This window comes from Ipomoea nil, unplaced genomic scaffold (genome assembly GCF_001879475.1).
Source record: "Ipomoea nil cultivar Tokyo-kokei standard unplaced genomic scaffold, Asagao_1.1 scaffold2826, whole genome shotgun sequence".
NCBI lineage: Eukaryota > Viridiplantae > Streptophyta > Magnoliopsida > Solanales > Convolvulaceae > Ipomoea > Ipomoea nil.
In genome coordinates, this window is record NW_017619254.1 from 701754 (window position 1) to 725133 (window position 23380).

General features: G+C 35.8%; 3 protein-coding genes across 6 annotated transcripts; 2 read left to right on the forward strand and 1 right to left on the reverse strand.

The window, feature by feature from the left end:
• Positions 1 to 554: 554 nt before the first annotated feature.
• LOC109159231 (VQ motif-containing protein 4-like) lies at positions 555 to 3929 on the forward strand. 3 transcript variants are annotated; one of them, XM_019307322.1, is made up of 2 exons: positions 555 to 1645; positions 3202 to 3929. In XM_019307322.1, the coding sequence occupies exons 1-2, from the start codon at positions 913 to 915 to the stop codon at positions 3222 to 3224; spliced, it is 756 nt and encodes a 251-aa protein (XP_019162867.1). In that variant the 5' UTR covers positions 555 to 912; the 3' UTR covers positions 3225 to 3929. The 3 variants fall into 3 exon arrangements, with proteins under 3 accessions (XP_019162867.1, XP_019162865.1, XP_019162866.1); XM_019307320.1 differs by having other exon boundaries at positions 556 to 1645; positions 3199 to 3924; XM_019307321.1 differs by having other exon boundaries at positions 558 to 2257; positions 3199 to 3888.
• A 6913-nt stretch (positions 3930 to 10842) lies between these two features.
• LOC109159221 (protein SMG7L-like) lies at positions 10843 to 15630 on the forward strand. The gene is made up of 6 exons (XM_019307307.1): positions 10843 to 11112; positions 11980 to 12120; positions 12214 to 12756; positions 12964 to 13086; positions 13203 to 13414; positions 13501 to 15630. The coding sequence occupies exons 2-6, from the start codon at positions 12058 to 12060 to the stop codon at positions 15377 to 15379; spliced, it is 2820 nt and encodes a 939-aa protein (XP_019162852.1). The 5' UTR covers positions 10843 to 11112; positions 11980 to 12057; the 3' UTR covers positions 15380 to 15630.
• Positions 15631 to 18289: 2659 nt separating this feature from the next.
• LOC109158636 (dof zinc finger protein DOF1.4-like) lies at positions 18290 to 20305 on the reverse strand. Of its 2 annotated transcripts, none has more exons than XM_019306522.1 (2): positions 20183 to 20305; positions 18290 to 19883 (listed from the first exon to the last, which is right to left on the reverse strand). In XM_019306522.1, exons 1-2 carry the CDS (start codon positions 20183 to 20185, stop codon positions 18852 to 18854), a joined length of 1035 nt encoding a protein of 344 aa, XP_019162067.1. In that variant the 5' UTR covers positions 20186 to 20305; the 3' UTR covers positions 18290 to 18851. The 2 variants fall into 2 exon arrangements, with proteins under 2 accessions (XP_019162067.1, XP_019162068.1); XM_019306523.1 differs by lacking the exon at positions 20183 to 20305 and adding an exon at positions 20073 to 20172.
• Positions 20306 to 23380: the final 3075 nt, after the last annotated feature.

Below are 23380 nucleotides of genomic sequence, written 5' to 3' on the forward strand. Positions count from 1 at the left end.
GGGCCATAAAAAGAGAAAATGGGAAAGAGGAGAAAAACAAAAAACAAAAACAAAAAAAAAAAATTGAAAAGTAAAATAAATATTAAATATTAAATATTAATGTTTGATTACATTTAATGAGGTGGTGCAAATAATACTGTTTTATTTACACCACCTATAAAGCTGTTACACCTATTAAATAGATGGTGTAAATAGTAAATAAGGTGGTGCAAATAGAATTTTCAACTTGAATAGGTTATATTAGAACTCATTTACATTTTATTGTGAATATAAAGGGTTATAAAAAACATTTGTAGTTAGAAATTTAGTTGTATTTTTGGTTCAATTTAGATGATTTATTTCACCCTTTTTTTCTTTATTTTTTTGCATTATTACTTTGCTCTTTGTTGAGTGTAAGTGAATTAATAATTATGAAACATTTTCCAAAAAAATAAAAATAAATAATGAAACGTGGCGTGAATAAGCTTTCATTTTCAAGGGCCCTTTCAAGTCAATGGCTTGTATTGAAACTTGTTTGACAAATTCTTTGGGCTGATATTCCAATCGCCACCAATCCCCTGCTACCAGTTGGAGTTTGTTTAATCTCCACAGCCGCTAAAACCACCAACACCACCCTTCACCGCCGCGTCGCCGCCGCCGAAAACATTGATGGTCACGCGCACGAGAGAGCGTGACAGTTCCAAAAAGTCCCCCCAACAAAACATTTCTTACCAAACTGAAGAAAGTAACAAAGTGATTTGATCTCTCCTCTCCCTTCTCGCCTTCTCATTTGCTGTTTCTTCAAATCTCCCCGCCCTAATCTCTCTCTACTCTCTCTCTCTCTCTTTATTTATTGCAGAATCCATTTGCTTTCTCTCTCTAGACTAGAAACAAGTCTCCGTTCTCTCTCTCTCAAGAAATAGTTTCTCAGCAATGGAGAACTCAGCGAGACCTCAAGAGAACCATAGCCCAATTCTAGTTTCTTCCCCTGATAACCGTAGCGCCAATAGTTCGAGCAGCACCGTGAGCGGCAATGGCCCGACGCTTCTGTCGCCGGCGGCGGCGGTTCAGCAGCCACCTCAGGTGACGCCGGTATTGCCCATTACCAGATCCGAACCGAACAACCTGTACCCGACTACCTTCGTCCAAGCTGACACTTCCTCCTTCAAGCAAGTAGTCCAAATGCTCACCGGGCTCTCTGAGACTGCTAAGCAGGCGGGTTCGACTAAGCACGAACCCGCCCGCAACCCGATCCCGCCCATCAAAACCGGGCCGAAGAAGGAGAAATCCGCTTCCAAGCTGTATGAGAGGAGAAACAGCCTGAAGAATTTCAAAATCAGCCCGCTGGGTCCCGGATTAGCCAGCAAACCCGGATTTGGAGGCGGGTTCTCGGGTTCGCCCAGAATCGGAACGCCTGAGATTCTGTCGCCGAGCATACTCGATTTTCCTTCGCTGGTGCTGAGCCCGGTAACTCCACTGATACCCGACCCGTTTAACAGGTCCCCGCACAGCACGGTGAGCGCTGACCCCAATTTGAACATGGAAGCTGAAGATAAGGCAATAGCGAAAAAGGGGTTCTATTTACACCCGTCCCCGGCGAACACTCCGAGGGATGCGGAGCCCCGACTCCTGCCTTTATTTCCGGTCACCTCACCTAGAGTCTCAGGTTCTGCCAATTCTATTTCTTAAGCGAGCCTTTTGTTGTCTTTTTTTTTTTTTTTTTGGGTTGAATTTTTCAGTCGAATTTCATTCGATGTATGATGATCTTTATATGTAAATCACATATATATGAATTGGAATTAATGAGCCAAAAATGTTGTGATATTATTCCATGTATTTTTGCAATATCAATTGGGAGAAATATGGAGAAAAAAAAAACACAAGATCAATCTTGTCTGTAAGCGCAGATGAACTTCCATGGAAACTTCACACTGGTTTGACTGATCTTTTCCAGTTTACTTCACTGAATTTCTGTTAAAGTTGATGAATTTGCTACTGAATTCATTACTATCTTGCTTGCTATATTTGAAGGGAAGTTGGGAATTGAATTTTGAGAATTATTTTCTAAAAGAAGTACAGTACTTTTAGAGTTGAAGGAAGTTCACATGAGTGAACAGTGAGGAGAGGGGGTGCTATCAGTGGGATGAGGAAATGGGCCTAGCTGTCGAGGGAGGAGTAGAGGAATGGGCAAGGAATCTTGACTCTTTTGTTGTCTTTGTGAAAGGGGAGGAAAAAGATGTCTAGATGAGGCAATCACTAGTGCATATGATGTTTGATTGTAAGAATCCAATGATTTTTCATTTTACTCTTCTTCTTATGTTGCTTACTGTGGAGTATTATAGTACTTGTTAATATGCCCTATTCTGCAAAAACACTGCAAATAGGCTTTTCCCGGCATACAAATCTATTCTTGGTACTTGTTTTTGCCACTGATTGGTTTCTGCTGATATAGAAACCCAACATTAGTACCTTTTTTGAGGGTCTTAAGTCTTAATCTCCAAAACCGGAATTTCAGTACTTGTTTGGTCGATAAGTGCTTTGAATTTTCAGGTCTTACTTGAAAGCCTTTGGTGCCTAAACCGCACATAGGTGCTTAGCTTTACTTCTCCATGGAGTAAAGATAGTAAGAGAAGACTAAGCCACATGACTACATGAGTTGAATGTGGGATTAGTGATCCTGCACTTTGTGCTCATCCCGAGCAAAAGATAAGGTCACGAATGAATTTGTTGTTTGTTCCATGCCTTAACTAACTAGCATAGCTTTTTCATCAGCCCTTTAGTACCGCTTTTCTCACCCATACTTTTCCATGTTAGAACAAAGTGTAGACAACTATTGCAAGTTGGAGTTTCTATTTAAAGCAGTGGCGTTTTATGAACGTGGACCTATCCGTTGCAATAAAGTTAGTCAAATAGATGTATTAATAAATTGTAGTTACTGGGTAGGCAATGGAAACAGGTAGAAAGTTTCAACCATAAGAAATAGGAATTCCCCAAAAGTGGGTTCCATTGAAAGGTTGGGGTCCACTAGATATGAAACTTTAGACCAAAGAGAGATAAATGCAGGGCCCTTTAAGCCCTCTTGGTATGCAAGTCCAGGGAACTTTTAATGCCAGCTTTGAATTGCTGTAAGAAAATCATGCAAAGGCAGTTTCTTCTTTATCTTTATATTTTATCTGTTGTTGTTATCTAACACACTCAACTTTCTTTTTTGACTCAAAGGAGGGGTGGGGATGCCAAATGAATAGAGACAGTGGGAGTGGGACTGGTGATGATGAAAGGCGTGGAAAAAGAAAGGAGAGAGTTGAAATTAGGGGGTGAGGAAAGGCAAGGTAGAAGTCACGGCGTTTGGGTTTTACAAAATCATCCTTCTCACACAAGACTCTCATGCCGTACAATGAAGGGAAGTCACCTCGTACACATGATCAAGTTGTGTTAGCAAACCATGATCACGAGGACTGAGGACACATGTAGAACGAGTGTTCTTGACTCGCAAGATAAACGTTCCGGTTTAATTATACATTCAAATCTTTCTTAAATGTGTTTTCTGCTTTGGGTAGCAAAGTTTTTGAAAGAACTCGAGGTTGTGTGTTAGATCCGGTGAAAATTTTTCCAGATCAGACCATGGGCATGAACTCGGAGAGACAGGGTGTAACTGTTTGTCTTTTGCACGGTCTGAATGTGATTGTGTTTGCTTCTTTTGTTGGAGTATATGTTGTTATAATTAGGATTTGTGGACTTTGTGTCCCAATGGTTGGTGAGTCATTGATGGCGAGTTTGAGTGTTACATGTGCTCTGTTTGGCCACACCATTTCGCTTTTACAATCATCAAATGTCCATCTTCTAGATAGGGTCCTGTTTCAACTTTTTACAGTTGTGCTGCTGCAATATTCAATCCGCCATTGTTGACCATCCATCTTCTTTAATTTCTGTTCTCATCTTTGCTTCCATTTGACATCTCTTTGTGATAATTAATGCAAATCTCAAAATCTCATTGATGAAATGTTTTTACCAACTACTTATCAACATGGAAAATTTGACCTATTAAGACTCCACAGTTCGGTGATAATTATAGTGTTACACTTGTTTGAGACTTGGATCTTAATCTGTGAGACGGGTTGAATTTAGAATAATTGTTTTGTTGCTTATGATAGAAATCATAATACTTATTACATAAAACTATTCTGATACTATTTTGGATAAAATGATTGTTAATAATGATAAATATTGTAATACTTATACCTGAAATTATGATACTTACAAAGTGTAATTCTAATGTAAATATTATAATACTTATATGTGGAATGTTATCTATGAAAGAAATTGTAAAAAATTTAATACTAATTTGAATTTAAAATAAATCATATTTATATGTGAAATTATAATACTATTTAGAGTAAAATTGATTGTTATCAATGATAAATATTGTAATATTTATAATTAAATTGTAATACTTATACACCCAATTGTCTACAATTTGACTTGTGTCACGGACAAGGATATGTGAGACGGATGTAGCTTAAATAAGTTATTCTTCAACACGTTCAAATAAATTGTATTATTTTATAATTTATGAAAACTCACCGAATTTTTTCTAGAAATATTGGATTTTTTTTTTATTTATTATTATTATTATTATTATTTTTTTTTTGCATTTTGAAGCAAATTGTGAAGAGTTGTACAGTAACTTTTGTAGGGTCAACTCAACATGAGTTAAGCGACGGCTCTGTGCCACTAATTCTGACACTTTTCTGTTTTAAATTAATCATTACGTATTAAATATGCAATTGCCATAGTAATTAGTTGGACGATTTCAAGTTGAACCATCGAAATTTCAGTCAATATATCCATCATACCTAGTTGTCATTCTGTCACTAGACACAGCTTCTTAAAAAAAATTAAATAATTTTTTTTTTTTTTTTTTTTTTGGGTAAGAAGGAAGTTTCGTACAAGTATAATAATCCACGATTAAGAAGGTGTTGTAAGAATTGTGATACAAAAATTATATTTTACTCACTCAATTATTCTATTATGATTTTTTTTAAACTTTAAATACATTATATAGAAAAAGTATAAATTTGGGATATTTTTAAAATGTAAATAATATTTTACGACGCATTAAAAGGAAGATGGAGGGTTAGTAAGCAGGAAACATGGAATTTCGGAAGTGGTTTGACTCTTTGGAGATTAAATTATTCGCATCATCATAAGAGCACCGTACGTTAGTTAATTTCTGGTTTGCTAACACTAATGTTTTTTTCCTCAACTCTTAAATATTAATGTTTGCTAATACTAATGTTCTTCCCAAAAGATTGAATCCCCAACCTTAAATATTAATGTTTTGTGGTGGGATGGGAGGGGGAATCAACACTAATGTTATTTAATTTACCGAAAATTAAATTGAGGATAGGAGTCTATGTTTACACACATAAAGATAGAGACAGAGAATGTCAGTGTCTGTTTTATTATTGGTTTAAGTATGATTAAGATATTGTAAGGCCAGTAGGCCACGAACAATTAGATTGAAATAATATAATGGTCAATTTTTGGTGGTTGAACAATTTTACAAGGAGAGATAGGGGGTCCTAATACATAAGTTTGACTAGTTATTTGATGGAATAAATTGACGCGGGGTATGTATAATTCAATAATAACAATATTTTATAGATTGATGTAAAAGTGTTACAAAAGATATTGTGTAAGAATAAGATGATTGTCTAAGTTAAGACAATGCAATATTTATACCAAGAAGAGACCCAACTAACTCCTAAAAATATAGTGGGTCAACAGATCAAGTCAAGGCTCACGCGTTAGACTGCGAGAACTGGTCAAAGCCTGCCATTCTAAACCCAAAGGCAGGCTCCGAGGAGAGAATGGCTACCCCTCCAGAACTGACTTCGGAGGCCAGCCAAGGGTCACCAAACTTGGGTCTCAGGTCCCCAATTTTAGATCCGGGTCACATATGTTGGTCCAATTCATCTATCTTCATTTGAGTCATCTTATCGGGCCTTGGGCCTTCATTTTAGACCATTTCCAATATCTCTATTATTATTTATATAAGATTTTAACTTCCCTATAGTCATGCCTTACAAGTGGGCTAATGCGATATTTTCTAGTTGGATGGACAAGTGGTGCCATAGTACTCTCAAATAGCTAAGACGACTTATGGCCGCAAATTATGCTGTGTAACTGTGTGCATCATGCACGGTTGCAAAACGACACTGTTTTACTATAATGGAGTAATGGTGTCATTAGTGGCACCGTTTAACTCTACCAATCAATTTTTTTATTTTATTTTATTTTTATTTTTTATTTTTTACAAAAACTCCAATCGACGTGTAATTATGAATATATAGTTATGCAAGTCTGAATATATAGTTAAGAAGTTGTGGATATATAGTTATGAAGTTATGAATGTGTAGTTATGCAATTATGGATATAGTTCTCTGTGAACAAGCACTTTAAGAATTCTGAATATGGAGTTATGTAATTATGAATGTCTAGTTGTGAAATTATGAAATATGGATATAAAATTATGAATGTGTAATTATTATTTCTGAATGTACTGTTGTCAAATTATGAATATATAATTATGTAATTCTGAATATATAGTTATGTAATTCTGGATATATAGTTATGAAATTATGGATATATCATACTATTTGAATACGAAAGGAAACCACCTAATGCCGTTAACGTCAATTCAAACGGGATTTTTTAAAAATGAAACGGCGTCGTTTTGCAACCGTGTTATATATAGCATAACGATTGACTTATGGCACCAGTGTTATAGGCTTAGGTCTACTAGTCTTACAAATATTAGTAAGCCTGGGCATATGGACACATTATTTGAGTTATTAAGCCAATTAGACTGCCCTCTTTAACCATGACTATGTGGTTCAATAGTACCCAGGTTGGACTTCCATTTGGAAGGTTGTGAGTTTGAGTCTCAGTGGAGGCGTTATTAGCTCTTTGTGTCTCTTTGTGTTTCAGTAGGTTGAGAAAGTATATGAACAATACTACAATGTAATAGAGCTAGTAGCATTAAAAAAAAAAAGACTGCCCTCTTTAATCTTTGTAATAATGTTACTTGAATATGAAGGGGGAAAAAAAAAAGAAAAGAATGAGAGCATCTCAATTTTTTGGGCCGAATCAGCCCGATGCAGCCTTGAATTTCGGGCTAAATGAGATATATGGTCTAATTGGGCTTGGGCGTCCTTTGCACTTTTCATGCAAGACCACTTTGATGAAATGGGTCGTCTCTACGGGCTTTAGACGAGAGGAAAGCTAAGAATAAAAGCCCGATTTGCAATCATGGTTCTCAATTTCACTATTCTCGGAAAAGAACAAATGTTTGAACTTTCTAGTGGAATTTGGTCGGTGGATGAGTAGATGCTGAAAGTGACCACACTTTTGATGATAAAAAGGGATAGCTTGGTTCAACTTCTGGTATACTCATATTTGCTCATGCATAATAAATTTTATACTAACCAACATGGTTGGCGGGTGGTCTAGCACCTTGTTCCTTAAGCATGAGATTAGAGATATAATCTCCATCCATGTGAATGGAACAGATCATTTGACTAACAATAAGGACGGATATTAGTTTTTTGACTATCAACTGGAGAAATACTTTTAAGTAATAAAAAAAAATAGTGAATTTTGTACTTTTACATAATAAATTATGTGCAACGAATTCGTGACATTCAAATATAAGAATCATATAAATATTTAAATATTTAATTAAAGTAACATTTTAAGAATTTTTTAAATGAGCGACATAGGTTAGAAATAGACTAATAAGGAAAGCCATTGAGTTGTTCGTTGTCCAAAGGCTTCAACTTCCTTGATAACTTTGATACAACTTTTTCAAACTCAAATCCATCAACTAAATGACCCTTGATTTAACTAAAGTCACAATCACTTGCCCACTTGCTCTAAACTTTTTATAACAAGTCATGTATTTAATAACTATAATAATTGTATATCATTAACTTTTAATTCAAAAATTATTTATTTATAATAGTTAATAATGTTGCATTTATAATACATTATACTTCGATGCTCCATATTATTTAATATAAAATTTTATTTAAGAGTTGACAATATCCACAAAGCCCAATAGGTAGGTTACTAGGAGTAGGGTGATTGTGAGACATTGGGATGCTGATGAATCGAAGTATGTAAAAGAACTAATCTTTTAGTTGAGATTTCACTTTGCCATAAAAAGGGCATGAAGGTTATTGAAGAACCTCGTTCTATCATTTGTTAAGTTATGAAGAAGAACATGCATACTTAACATCCGTCAATCAAGAAGGGTCCTGATAATTGTAGCTAATCATATATACTTTCACTATTCTTTTTGTTTCAAAAAGAATTATATGTACTTCAAAATTCAATGCTATTTAATATAATATTTGGTACTAATAATCATAAAGAACAAGGAGCATTTTCATAGGATATATGGCATTTGACCAATGCCGTTTTATTTTTTATTATTTTATTTTTCTTTGTTTTGTTTGCTTTGAAAATTTCATGCGTTGCTTGCAGAGTTACGATATGGTGATGAGATGGAGGTGTCTGATTGGAGAGAGGGCAACCTATAGCCGTGACAGATAACACACCTAATAATTTTGCCTTTTATATTTTGTTTATTATGCATAATTTAGGGGTTGGCCACATAGCTAAGCTAGCTAGGTGTCAACCAATAAATAATTCCTTCTTATAATATCTTATTATCTCATCTTGCTTCAAATTAATAATTAAAAGTTTAAAAGAAAAACTAATCATAAGAGAAATTAAAAAGAAATGATGAGGAGCAAAGACAAATGAGAACTTAATGACCTAAGGTTTTAAGAGTAGGGAAATAAAATTTTTGTTCAAAAAAAAAGTAAGTTGATTAATTCAATGATATAAGCGGGGAACCTAGAATCAAGTGGATCGACTCAATTGATATTTTTAATTAATATGTAGATTTAAAAGAGTACGTAATACTACATATACTCAAATTCTACATTTTATTCTATTTTTTACTTTTTACTTACATGTCATCATTGATTCATTCAAATTAGGGGTGTAAACGAGCCGAGCCGAGCTCGAATGGAGGTTCGGCTCAAGTTCGAGCTCGAGCTCGATCGAGCTTGAGGACTGATGCTCGAGCTCGAGCTCGGTAATTTTCGGGCTGCTCGAGCTCGGCTCGAGCAGCTCGATTGTTCGAGTTCGAACTCGAGCTCAATCTTGAGCTTGAGTTCGAGTTCAATTTTGACATTGAATTTGACTTATTTAATACTTTTGATTTAAAATTCAAACTACTTTGTTTTATCCATACATAAATAATAGAAAATCTTTTAGTGATTTTGAGTTTAAAATTTTAATTTCTAATTGTTATTTTTATATATTATTTATATTATATTATATTATGTATTATATATATTATATATTATATGGCTCGCGAACGGCTCGACGAGCCACGAGTCTAGAATATCTAGGCTCGACTCGAGCTCGATTACTAAACGAGCCGCTCAAGCTCGACTCAAGATCGATTTTGACCGAGCTCGAACCCAGCTTTGACCAAGCCGCTCGGCTCATTTACACCCCTAATTCAAATAAAGTGAGTTACAGGTTTTATTACCTTCTTTTCTCCCCCCCCCCCCCCAATAAAATTAATACACATACACAAAAATTCTACTCCCATGAATTGAATCCATTTATAATTTTCCATTTAGAAATGGATATAGTATTATTTTGTTCAAATTAGAGTGGACCCCACCATTAATCAAGAACACCGCTAATTCCTTTCATAATGGGGCCATGAGTGGTCTGTCCAAAGCACAATCTTCTTCGACTCTTGAAATAAAAGAGAAAGATAAATCTTTTCAATTATTTGTTTTTACTTATATCAATGTTAACCCCTATACTAATGAGCTTATGGTCTAGCGACATGAAATGACTCTTCTAAATGAAAGATCATGAATTTGATCTTTAGTGGAGTCAATATTAACTAATTAGTAGTATTCAAAAAAATGTTACCCCAATTTTATTAAAATAAATACTAAACATAATTGTATTTACTTGTAGTATCTTTTAAATAAGATTAATAAAAATAAAAAATATATAATTTTCTTTCATTATATTTAAAAATTACATATACAGCAGTTAAGATAACCATTAAATAGATTGAATACTTATTTATTTTTCTTTTATCTTTTATCTTTTAAAAAATAATTCTGTCCTATTTTTAAAACTCTAGTTCTCTTATTTGGTCAAAATTGTAGACTAATGTATTTAATTATGATTCTGACTCTTCAAGAATTATTGACTTAAAACATTTCTACTATTGTTATTAAGTTTAAAAATCATGAATGCTACCATTTAAAAGAAGCCACCTAGTGTCCAAGTCACCAACACTAAATCAATTTTCCTCTACCCCACCCAAACAATTTTGTCTTGGAATTGTACTATAAGTGTAGAGAAAGATTTGACTTGAGCTGCTACCGATCAAAACTTGATTTGTGATGTTAGAGGCACAATCACGAATAACATGAAAAGTGAACCTTAAAAGTTCATGTAATAAAAGGTAATACAAATATATATACACTTAAAAATAACGTTGTTTTGAAATGGTATTTAAAAATTCTTATACACATTAATACTAGTACTAGTAAAAGAAAAAAACAGGGCAGGCACTGCCCCATTGTTGCTCCCCACAGTGGTAATGGAAAAAAAAAAAAAAAAAGTGTAAATAATAGTGTTGGTGAAAAGTAGTGAATCTTCTGTATTGGATTTTTTTCCTTGGACTAGGGACAGATCGTCCTATACAATGAAAATAACAGATGAAAAACGATGATGATGATTTAGGCAATTGCCCATTGTTGACGGTTTAGCATCTTTTTAATTGCCTGATTCAAGGGCAAAGGCACTGAAAGAAGAAAAGAAGTGGGCATTATAGTCTTTTCACTGTTCATCAGTCAGCACCAGCCACCCCTGCCTTGTCTTGTTTCCACAACGAAAAAACAATTTAGTAACAAAAACCTGTTAGTTTCACTCTTTGCTGTTTCTTTCTTGAATTTTCTCTCTCCATCAAAGGATTCATCTTTGTTCCTGAGTTCTTCAAGATTTTGCTGTGATTTCTGCAAGGTAATTGTTTAAGTTTCTTGTATTCATGGGCATATTCACAAAACTTAATCTTTCTGATCATGTTAATGCTTTTTATGCTCTCTGATGCTTCTGAGACTAATTTTAGCAGAAAAGTTATCTAATTTTGTTATTCTTTAGTATGGTTTCCTTAAAAATTGCTTCTTTTTGCTTATACTTTTTTGTTCATGGTTTGTAATCTTTGCCCAGTTTACTGTGATCTTCCCATATGTGTCTTGGGTTTTATATGCTTGGATTGATGGATTTTCTGCACCATGTTCGTATGGATATTGATATGGTCGGTTCAAATTTCAAAGAATATGTTCTTTTAAGCCCTCTGTTTTAGATATTCAAGAATGATGGTGATCAGCATCTTATTTTTTTGCTGGTATCAATTCTCTTGTACTTTGGTTGGCTTAGGATATACTGATATAAAGTTAAAGACTTCTCAAATTCGTTGACTTGCCCACAAAACACGAAATTCCCGGCCTCGTCGCACATCCCAGCCCGACAATATAGTGGAGTGGTAAATCAAGTTGACTCAACCGCCCAATAGGTGGAAGGACCAGTGCCTGGGATAGATTGGTTGACTTTATACATGACTTTGCAGCTCTTATTTGGAATTAATTACTAGAGGAAGACAAACAATTTCACAGATAGATGGGGTGTTTTTGATTTACTGTTCTTAATTTTAATTTTTCCGGTTTTATTGATCAAGTACCTTAGATAATATTAAACCTGCTTGTGATGTGATTTTAGGCACCCAAATTTGGGAGGCAATGGTCTAGTTGCCATGGTTTCTGTAATTAGATGCCATCATTTTCAGTTGAAACCGAACCATTCTAATGTGCAATTGATCCTCTTATACAGGTCTGTACATTCGTCCAAGTCACGGATGAGGAGATTGATTAGTTGAAGAAGTTTGTTTAAACTTAATTCACAGTAATCATGAACATCGATGAAGCTACAACGTTCAAAGATCAGAAGGAAAAATTGAGTACTTTTCTTGAGGTGATCTTGAAGATGATTTCCAGTTTTCCTGTTTACTTTACATTTTGTTATTATAGCATAGTCACTGATTTTTCTGTTACCCCCACCTTCCAGATTGCTGATACAGAGAAACAATTGTTGGCTTCAATCTATTCTAAAGGTTTGTTGAATAAAGATGTCCAAGATCTTTATCACAAAGCCCGTTCCAGCTATGAGAATATCATTTTGAATGATTATGAAGCTTTGGGGCTTCAAGAGGTTGAGTACTCTTTATGGAAGCTTCACTATAAGCACATTGATGAGTTCCGCAAAAGGATTCGACAAGCTAATGCTGAGAAAAAGAAAAGTGAAGGTTCAGAGTCGGATACAAATTCCCATCTAGACGTTGACAAACATATGGAAGGATTCAAGTCGTTACTATCTGAAGCGACTGATTTTTACCAAGATTTGGTCAAAAAGCTGAGGAAAAGCTGTGGTCTTCCATTGAAATTCCCTCAGTGTCAATATGTTTGCCATCGCTTTCTAGTTTGTCTTGGAGATCTAGCCAGGTACACTGAACTTTGTAAGAAGCCCGATGCCTGCAAGTGGTCAGCTTCTGCTGCGTATTACCTGGAAGCATCCCGGATTTGGCCAGATAGCGGGAACCCCCATAATCAGGTAGTGTTCATACCGTTTTCCAGATTTTGAAGGAAATGCTTTTCCTTAATCTATGCTTGCTGAAATGTGGCAATATGATAATGGCCCTGTTTGGTAAAATGGCTGTTAGCTGATAGCTGTTAGCTGATTGGGTTAATTAGAGGGTATAACTAGTTGATAAGATCGCTTTTGGAGAGTGATATATTTATAATCAAAGTTTGTTTGCAGCTGGCACTCTTGGCAACGTACATTAGCGATCCATTCCTTGCTTTGTATCACTGTGTAAGAAGTTTGGCTGTGAAGGAGCCGTTTCCTGATGCCTGGAATAACCTCATGTTGCTCTTTGAGGAGGTAAGCTTGTTAAAACTATAAGCGTATGGTACTAAATTTGTCTCGTTTTTCCCCGGCTGTAGTGATTCCATTGGACTTCAATGATTAATTTGTCATTACTTTTTAAATTCCCTCAGAACAGGTCATCTCATTTCCATTCCCTTTCCAATGAGGCGTACATTGATTTGCTAAAACCATCGGAGAAAACTTCCTTGCAAACTGTATCTCGACCAAGCTCTGGTTCTTCAAACATCAATAAATTGGAATCTAATGGAAGTGTTTCCTCGGAAAAATCAGATATATGGCCTCTGTTTGTCAGATTGATAAGTTTCTTTCTTGTGATATCCAGGTACATATTGAAAAATATTATACATTTCTTGTATTGATGCAACTACATTGAGTATTAGATATCAAATGTCCATTTTCTTAATGCAGTTTAGAGGATTTCTCCCACACGCTAGCCTCCACTGTGAGACAATTGGAAGCTCTGTTGGCATTAGGCGATGAAGAACTAAAGGCTGCACTCGATTCCTATCAGCATATGGAACCATCTAGAAGCGGCCCATATCGTGCCCTTCAACTCGTCACCGTATTCATCTATATCATCCATAGCCTGACTGAAAGTGGGGAAGGGGAGGTGATGAAAGCAGAGAACAAGGAGTCTGATCTGACAAAATTGGCACTTGCAGCTATCTTCATTTGCACTGGTCGTCTTATCGAGAGATGTCTGAAAGGAAGCCATCCGGAAGTATGTCCACTCTTACCCGCTGTGTTGGTGTTTGCTGAATGGTTAGTGAACACACTTGAAAGAGCAGAAGCGTATGCTGCAGATGAAAGGGTAAGGAGTTCTATGTCTTACTTTTTCGGTGCTTTTTCTGATCTTCTGAACCGACTTGAACTCAGTGACAATGGAATTTCTCTGGACTACACTGCTCTTTGGGAAGACTATGAGCTTAGGGGTTTTGATCCATTGGCACATGCACACATGACACTAGATTTCACAAGTCATCGGGAATGTGTGGACAACTTCAGTAGTATGAGTACATGTCGGTCATGGCGAATATTTCTTGCTGCAAAAAAACTTTCGGGTAGGTCCAGGGACTCGAATAAGTGGATCATGTATGATGAATTGGAGAAAAAGTTCTACACAGTGAAATCCCGATGTCCAGATAAAGTGAAAGAAGACGTGGCTGTTACTGCTGAAGAGGAAGAAGTGATTCTCTTTAAGCCTATCATGAGACATAATTCAGAACCGATATATACATCCACCCCCGGTAGTGATCAATTCTCTGTTGAAGGCTTAAAGGAAGTCACAACTCTTTCAGATGAATCCTTACGTCGTTCCACATCTTTGATCACCGGGCAAAACCTGACAGGTGTTGATCCTTTAAGTTTTTACCCTGATACCGCTAATTTTAGGTATACTAAGCCATTCAAGCCACAAGAGCCTACCTTGAGGGACTCTGCAGCTTATCCTGCTGGACCTCCATCTCTCAATGCTTGGGTCCTTGACAGTGGAAGTTCGAGAAAAGAAAGAGGTGTAAGGGGTTTCAATAAGCACGAGTTAAGCCCTATCGAGGAATTAGCCTCACAATCCTTCAATAACCTTTCCATCAATGAAACGAAAGATCCCATAACCAGTTCTAGCCATGTTTCTGACACTCCTTATGTAACTCCGGTGCCTTCTGCCCCACTGTTGCCAGAAGATGCTTCTTGGTTTAAAGGAAATTCATTGGGCTTTCCCGAGTTCAAAAGCCCTTCAGCAACTAAGGAAGGCAATGGTATTCTTGGTGCACCACCAGTTAGTGTTTACTCAAACCGGTTAACAACTCGTGGACCATTTGATTTTGTGGCAGGACCTCCCGGTTTTGTTGATGGATACCCACCACAGATTGGGATGAGTTCTTCTGAATGGCTCTATCACTATAGGAACACTCAAAATGTTGAGCGGGTTAACAACAATAATCACCTATGGCCTTCTCACGTAAACGCACCAACTACCCTTGGGAACTTGAGTACAACTAATGTTGCCAGGTTTGATTTTCTAGACCAATGGGGAAACCGTTTGGTTTCAAGCCCAATGGTATATTTGGAAAGCCCACAATTGCTTCCAAGTCCTCTCATGTACAGTGTAGATGAACAAAGGCGGGATAAGCCTCTGCTTAGCTTCCAGAGATCGTCTCCTTATTCTTTTGGTGCCGGTATGGAGTTGAAACCCCCCGAGCAACCAATTTTGCCACACTATCTAAAAGACAGCGAATGGCAAGTACAGCCTGAATCTCAATATAGAGCTCCATCTTTTATGGGGAACTGAGTCTAATAGATCATACTTCTCATACTATTGCTTGTTATTATGAACTTGTTTTTGACTATGTGCCTCACATTGCAATTTACCATTCATCACATCTTCAATTGGTTACATTACGGGGAATTTAGCTGCATTCACATGTAATGATGTATTGATGTAGATATGTTCTTGTTGCACTCCCGGGATGCTGTACCTTTGTATATCTAAGATGAATGTATGCTCTCAAGTTGTAAAGGCAGTCCACAATTATTTCTTTTGAGTGATGGGGTGCACAGGATATATAAACCTGCCTTGTGGCAGAGGTAAACCAGCCTAGGTTACTCATAGCTGACCGGCTTAAACCAAGAAGGCCAATAGGCCGCTCCAGTTGGGAGTCGAATTTGTAACCTCTTGTGGCTACCAAGTCAACAACCTGACTAACTTGGTTGGGGTCGCCCCAGTTCACAATTATTCATTTTATATGAGATATCATGCAATGCATTTTCTCAAGTTATGGTGTAACATATGAACATCAAATGCAGGAAATAGGCTTAATTAGCACCCAAAGATGATGGGGATAAACACAGGAATTGAAGATCAGTTAGTTGAAGCTTCTTCCATCAATAGATGGTTTTACATGTGAAGACAGACAGACAATACTGTCAAGTTCACAATTTATGTGACAGCAAACAGAAATCTGACATAAATATATATCTGAAAGGCTAAAATGGAAATGAAGGAAACCATCATATCAGTGCCCTCTTTCCAGCAGGGCTCTGAGCTGCTGCTTCATTTCCCCTTTGGCTTCTTCTCCTTTGAATGGCTCTTTTTCTGCTTGATGAAGCAGAAACATGAACAGCAGGGGAGCTGCAGCATGAACATGTCTTCTCCTTTGGTATGATATGATGATTGTGGTTGTTCATGAATCCATTATATATGTATAGAGGAAGATCAGAGGGCTCCTGCAACTAACCCTGATGGGTGGCTTAGCTTTGAGTATTTTATTGTCACGAGATTTTATTCCAATTTGCTCCAGATAAGAAGATGCGTTTCTTGGGATTCTCTATATGCTAAACCTGTTAATGCATGCTAGTTAGGAAATGGGGTTGTTTTAGGTTTCCTTTTCATCAAAAGAAAGATTTAAAATAATACTACTGGTGCACAACTTTATAGGGTTATCTTTCCTTTAATTTGCATCATTCCAACACTAGCAATACTAGCTAGGACACATTATTGTTTTGAGTGTAGAAGGAAACTCGCAACCATTATGATTGTGCATTGAGTAAACATCATATTGTGGAAGTAATCAACTTAGATTGTCCATAATTGACCAATGGCAGCTCAAGCCAAGAAGGTCTATAGTGTGCACTAAGTAAACTCCGCGTACCGTTGTGGAGATAAATCAGTCTAGACTGCCCATATCTGATCGGCACTAGTTAGAACCAAACAACCTAACCAATTTGGCTAGAATTGTCTCCGAACCTCTATGTAATACAATGCAGGGCACATTATTGTTTGGCATGCATGCATTATTCTTCCAATGGTGGAGCTACTAATAGACATGAAAACTAGATAGTAGCGTGAAACAATTTGTAAGTGAACTATTAATGCAACTATAAGGTCATAGAAGCGACTCTCGTATGGTACGGTATATGTGTGACCATATAATGTTAAAAGACCACTACCTAATTAATTCATGAATTCTTGAAAGAAAACGAAGCTAAAGGGGATTTACAATGGGAGGATAGGAGCTGAGAAAGCTAAGCTAGATGCATGAGGACAGTTCAATTCTGTGTCTAGCAGCAAAGCTTACAACAACTTCATGATTCCATGCGTGCGCCACTTTAATTTTTTCTATCATCAAATCACCGTAACCTTCCCTACACAGTTACACAACCCATACTCCATTATCTCTTCCTTCATCATATATATTCAAGTGTGAAGTTAGGGACCCTACAATACCATCATTTCGATGATCTTCACTACCCTAATTCTTTTATTTTATTTTCATGTATTTGAATAGGAAGTTTAATATGTACTGTGCATGCCAACCTAACATTATAGGTCCCGTTTGATAAATAGTTGTTAACTGTTAGTTGATTGAGTTAATTAGAGGGTATAACATAATATTAGCTGATGGTAAAATGGTGTTTGGTAAATTAACTGTTCATTATATTGTCCATCACGTTATCGATTATATTGTCCACCAGATAAATGATTGTGATATATAGCTGCAGAATACAGTAAATACACTATATACAGAGTGGAATTGTGCAGTGGCCACTTCTGGGGAACAATCTGCATGCCTCACCAGACAAAACACATTAAAAGATGTGAAACAATTCGATCTATTCAATGTTGCTATGTGAAGGAATAATATCTATAACTTACCACTTTAGCTGTACGTGGCAGTAGCACTACCAGTCCAAGGTAGATACGTACTATTCCTCCCGTTTTAAACGCAAAATTAAACCTCATTATATATATTGGAAGTGATCGAAATTATTATATCATTAATTCACACTTTTAAATGGTCTGAAAATGTTACATCGCCAGCATAGCATGCTTCCATTTCTAACTTTATTCTTCATGGATAAATGAGCACAAGAATCTCGATCTTTTATCCACGTTCCGCATTCCCAGTACGACAGTGAGAACTCATAATATATTCATATAGTAATCAAATGGCAGGATTATCAATTCTTTACATGCTCAATTATATTTAAGTGCATAAGCAATACCTATAAAGTTTTTTTAGGTGACGAGCTAAACTCGTAATCACTATTTGAAAGTGTGATCCTTTGTTGGTTAAGGTTAAAAGTCAGATGACACATAGCTGATCGGCTCAAATAAAAAAGGACAAAACTTAATACGTGTGATGATACATATAGTTTTACATACTATTATATAAGAGTGGTGCTTATTCACACCCTCAAATAGTGATACTAAATTTTTCGCGTCATTCAAATAATAATCATAGTACTTAGCTTGCATATGTACATAAATAGAAACTTATAAATAAACCCAATATATAGTAACCCACTCACATGTAATAATTCACTAGAAATAATTGTGTGCCCATCCAATTCAAGCTCTATCTTCAAATGCATACATGTATATATATGTAGCCTTCAATTCTGAGATCTAATGATGATGATGAACTGGGGCCGATGAGATCGAGGAAGAGGATCCGAGGTTCCTCTCAGCGCAAATCCTGCAACTTTAATTTCTTCAAGCTTGACTATGTTACCAAAAATATGAGCTTGAATTTTCATTTTTTTTGTTCATTGCAGCTGACATGATCACTCACATCCATCCTCCTACCATCAATATATACTATGAAATATATAACTGGAAATTAAAACTCTCGATTTCTGACCACTTTTTCCCCGGCCTCCCACACCTTTTTTAGCCAACCTTCTTGGCTAATTAAAGTACAACAAGAAACCAAGTTAATGAATTTAAGGAAGATTGATGAAGCCAAACTAAACCTGGGTAGCTAGCTAGCTAGATGAGAGAAGGCTGGGAGTGAAGAACCCATACTTGAAGGATCCATCCAACCACCATTCCATGGAAATGAAGGATCTGATGGTGTTGATGAATAGTTAATATTCACCACCCCTTCTGTCTGCAGAATATTGTGATTGTTCATAGGAACACCACCACCGTTCCAATTCAATCTGTTTTGCCTCTCATCACCTTTCAAGAACTCCCCATTTCCAAGAATTATATTCCCTGCCATTACTGATTCTCCATTATAAGATGGCATGCCCAGAAAATTTCTGTTAGTAATGTCCCCAGAAGCATTGAACTTCCGTTGCTCAAGGCTTGAAGCTATCAGAGAGGCCAGTGTGGTTGTTGAAGTAGTAATAGGGGTAGTGAGTATTGATGATGAAGATCTAAATACTGGGTAGCTTGAAAGAAGAGGATCAAACCCATTCTCTCCATGGCCACCCAAAAACCCAGGTGAAGAGATCATGCTGTCATGATTGTTATCATAACTCTGATCACTGCTTGAAACCCTAGAACCGAACAATCTTTGAAATGGGGGGTTGAGCTCAGAAGAAGGGTTGATGGGTAGCCCGTAAAACAAAGGATTAATCTGGGTTTTGGTCTGGGGTGGTGGGGTTGGAGCCGGAATTTGCAGTGGAGCTGAAGAAACTGCAGGAGAGGTTGATGAAGAAGAGACGACATCAATGGCGGCTGGGGACGATGAAGAAGAAGCTGCAGAAGCCGCGGATGATCTCCTGATTCTCTTGTTGTTCTTCCTGCACCCTCCACCCACTGGAACATTCCTTAAAGTTCCACCTCTAGTCCAATACCTCTTACAAGCTTTGCAGAAGTGTCTGGGCTGAGACAGACTGTAATTGTTGTAGTAACAAAACTTTGTGTTCGAGGAATCACAACGTGGGCATTTCAGAGGTTGTTCTTGGCTAATCGGTTTCTCCATAACCCTCGCAGCAGCAGCAGTTGATGAAGAAGAAGAAGAAGCCATCAAGTTCTTTCCATCTGTCTGATAACTGTTCATCATCTGCGGCACCAGAAATGAGAATGAGATTAAACTAACTAACCCAGCAAAAAAGAACAAAAAGAACGGAAAAAAAGAGCTGCAAGATTGGTGTTTTAGGGTAAAAAGAACAACACAGGGATGAATATTCTGTTCCAAAAGCTAAGAAACAAAAACAATGGGGTCATAAATATATATACAGAGATTAAATACTCATATTGTTTTGTCGTCTGTTATTGATTGGGAGATGGGTGATGGGAGATGAGAGATGAAAGAAGCTATGGCCATTCATTTTGTAGTGGAAAGAGATGATGAGTATATACCATCTTAGCTTCTCACAGCTTCGTAGAAATTCTGCTTTCGCTTCTCTACAGATTGAAGGAATCGTTTGAAAACCAAAGAGTATGCAGACAAAGGGCAGGTAGCGACGTATAGTATGTCTCTTCTCTCTTATTAGACCCACTCCCATCCGTACCACCAAATAAATAAATATTTTTTTTTTAGAATAAGGGTCAAATAAGCCATCAAATTACACACGATAATGCAATTAGGTCATCAAACTTAAAAACAATAATTAAGTCCCTAAATTAACCAATTACATTCAATTAATCTAATTTACAGATTCTTCAAGTTACTAACAGATCGATCTCTTCGTCTCCATGGCCAAAAAGATGAAGAAAGCCACCAGAGATTTTTTTTTTTTTAATAATTAGTTTTAAATAATAATTCTTTAAAAATATTTTTTTAATATGAAGGACCTTTTTTAATTTAGGGAGAAGTATGCAATCGTTACTCTGATTCTTATTGAGGTAAATTAGCGAGAATAATGGTGTATTTAGTTTTTAAAAATCAATGCCCCAACTACAGGATTCAATCTTATGACAACTTATTTAAAATGGTAACATACAACCTTGCCATCACGCTATATAGTAGTGGGCAGTGGTGTATTTAGTTTTACATAAGATTATAATAAATATTGTTTTTTTTTAAGCCCTATAAGAACTTTTTCTGGTGTAGTATTATGACTCTATGTATTTGAGTCATATTATGATTTCTTATATTAGTAATTACTGTTCATCAAATACAGTTTATACAGTTCTCACCTGGTATCAATAGTTTCAAGACCCCCATGACAATTTGCTTTCTATTGCCCACAACAATTTTTTGTTTTGGAGGACACAAGTAGTTATCTTTTTAGAGGGACTACACGGGCTCATATCTAAAAACATAATAAGTGTGAATGAAAGTTATACTCCAATTTATGTCCATTTTTTTGGTTAAGTTTTTTTGTACATTATGCTATAAAGGTTGTACATTAAAATATTTTGGATAAACATACCCCTACCGTTATAACTTCTGTTATCTTTTCCACTATTGTTACCATGCACATGCATCCACCATATATTTTCTTATCTTCTTCAGTTCTTCATTAATAATAATATATAAACATTATATATTTGAGTTATATGTTAATTATTACATAAAATATAAATATCAAATTTATAAAAATAATTTACATTATTATTATTATTATTATTATTATTATTATTTTCTAAAATCTAAATAAATTTAAAATTTTAATATAGTGTATTAATATTGGGTACCTATTTTTTGCGCATCGCGCATAAAACAATACTAGTAAGTCATAATATGACTCAAATACTTAGAGTCATAATACTACCCGCACGGGCTTAGCTCAATGGTTTAGTGGGCAGTATTTGAGATAAGAGATCAATGTTTGAACCTCGGCAGTGGCAGTGTGGGAATTATGTCCAAAGTAGGTAGATTCCTTGCATTTGGCCTTGTCTACTAACCCATTGAGTTATCGTGATGTAGTAGGTAGATTTCTTGTGTGCACCAGCATTTGGCCCTGTCTACTAACCTATTGAGTCATCGTGATTTACATCCTCCCACATGCTCTTTCGGGTTGGGGATAAGGAAAGCAAATTTATTTTTATTTTTTGGAAATTTTTTTATCGGATTATTTAACTAACAAGTTTAGGCCTTTTTGTTTTTGTTTTTTTTTTTTTCTTACGTGATGGGTTTGGTCTAGAATAAACAAAAAGGACATTGATTTTTATTTATTTATTTATTTATTTTTTTTTTTTTTTGTGGACAATGGAAGGGGACAGCAGGACATTGAATATTTAATTAATATAATGTTCTGGGTACATATTATATTATGTTATGGTCATCAATAAGGCATCTAATGTAATTTTTACAATATTTTTAGTCATACACTCATTGTCCATCCAGTACGTAAGGTCCTCTCAACTAGATTGATACCAAATTTTGAATTGATTCCCACAAGCTATTATCTGAGGACGGACCCAAGATAATTCCAATTCGTATACCATGCACTAAGGTTCATATTGCATTGTGAATCCTAATACAAAAATAATGTACCTACAATTAATCGTTTCTGTACATGTAAACAAATAATTTAATAATTGCTAATACATAATATGATAGCTACAACCTACATGTACATAAACTATCAACTGTAGGTACAGAATATATCAACTATAGATATAGAATCTAACTTGAATCGCTGACACATAATAAACTATCAACTGCAAGTACAAAATGTGTCAACTATAAATACAGAATCTGAATGTTATTTTTAATTTGGACCAGAGTCTACAATGCAAGGAAGACCCTGGTCTGTGGTATAATTTGACAGATAATTCGGTCCGGACTCCTTAACTAGCTAAATTATAGAAATGTATTTGGGGCATAATAATTTATTTAATTTAGACTAGTTCAAACATATTATTCCATCAACATTAAAATTGAACGTATCAATAATTATATTGTCCAAACTAATTTGGTTGGCATGAATAATCATCGCAAATTATGCCCTGGAAACGTGTTCACCATGAATGGTGAACACGGGTCCAAACGGTGCCGTTTTTACTTAAAATAATAATAATAATAATAAATTTTGCGGATGTGGTGTTAACGGCGCGTGTTTGGTCAGGTTATGAATTTTCTGTTATGAGATTATGAATGTACTCTAAATTCATAATCTCATAACAGAAAATTCATAATCATATCGCATAAAAGAAAAACATTTATTAAATTATGAATTTTCTGTTATGAGATTATAAATTTACTGTAAATTCATAATCTCATAACAGAAAATTCATAATCTCATAACAGAAAATTAATAATCTCAAAACAGAAAATTCATAATTTCATAACAGAAAATTCATAATTTCATAACAGAAAATTCATAATTTATGAATGTTGAAGAAGCTTGCGCTACAGAGGAGCAGTCATGGTTTCGGACGGGAATGTGTAGGCACGGGTCCAAAGTGAATGTGCAGGCAGCAGTCATGGTTTCGGACGGGAATTTGTAGGCACGGGTCCAAAGTGAATGTGCAGGCATGGATTCATAATTTATGAATGTCCGAAATCATTGCTCACCTCAAATTAAAGTGAAACCGCGAAATGTGAAAATGAAGAAGAAAAGTCACACGATTAATTAAGAAGAAGAAAAAAAGAAAAGAAAAAAAAAA

Bases quoted from the DNA above. Each gene is read 5' to 3' on its own strand.
- LOC109159231 (XM_019307320.1), top strand. From the start codon at position 913: ATGGAGAACTCAGCGAGACCTCAAGAGAACCATAGCCCAATTCTAGTT. The intron at 1,646-3,198 runs GTTCTGCCAATT...TTTGACTCAAAG, and splicing joins CACCTCACCTAGAGTCTCAG to GAGGGGTGGGGATGCCAAAT.
- LOC109159221 (XM_019307307.1), top strand. From the start codon at position 12,058: ATGAACATCGATGAAGCTACAACGTTCAAAGATCAGAAGGAAAAATTG. The intron at 12,757-12,963 runs GTAGTGTTCATA...GTTTGTTTGCAG, and splicing joins GCGGGAACCCCCATAATCAG to CTGGCACTCTTGGCAACGTA. The intron at 13,415-13,500 runs GTACATATTGAA...TTCTTAATGCAG, and splicing joins TTCTTTCTTGTGATATCCAG to TTTAGAGGATTTCTCCCACA.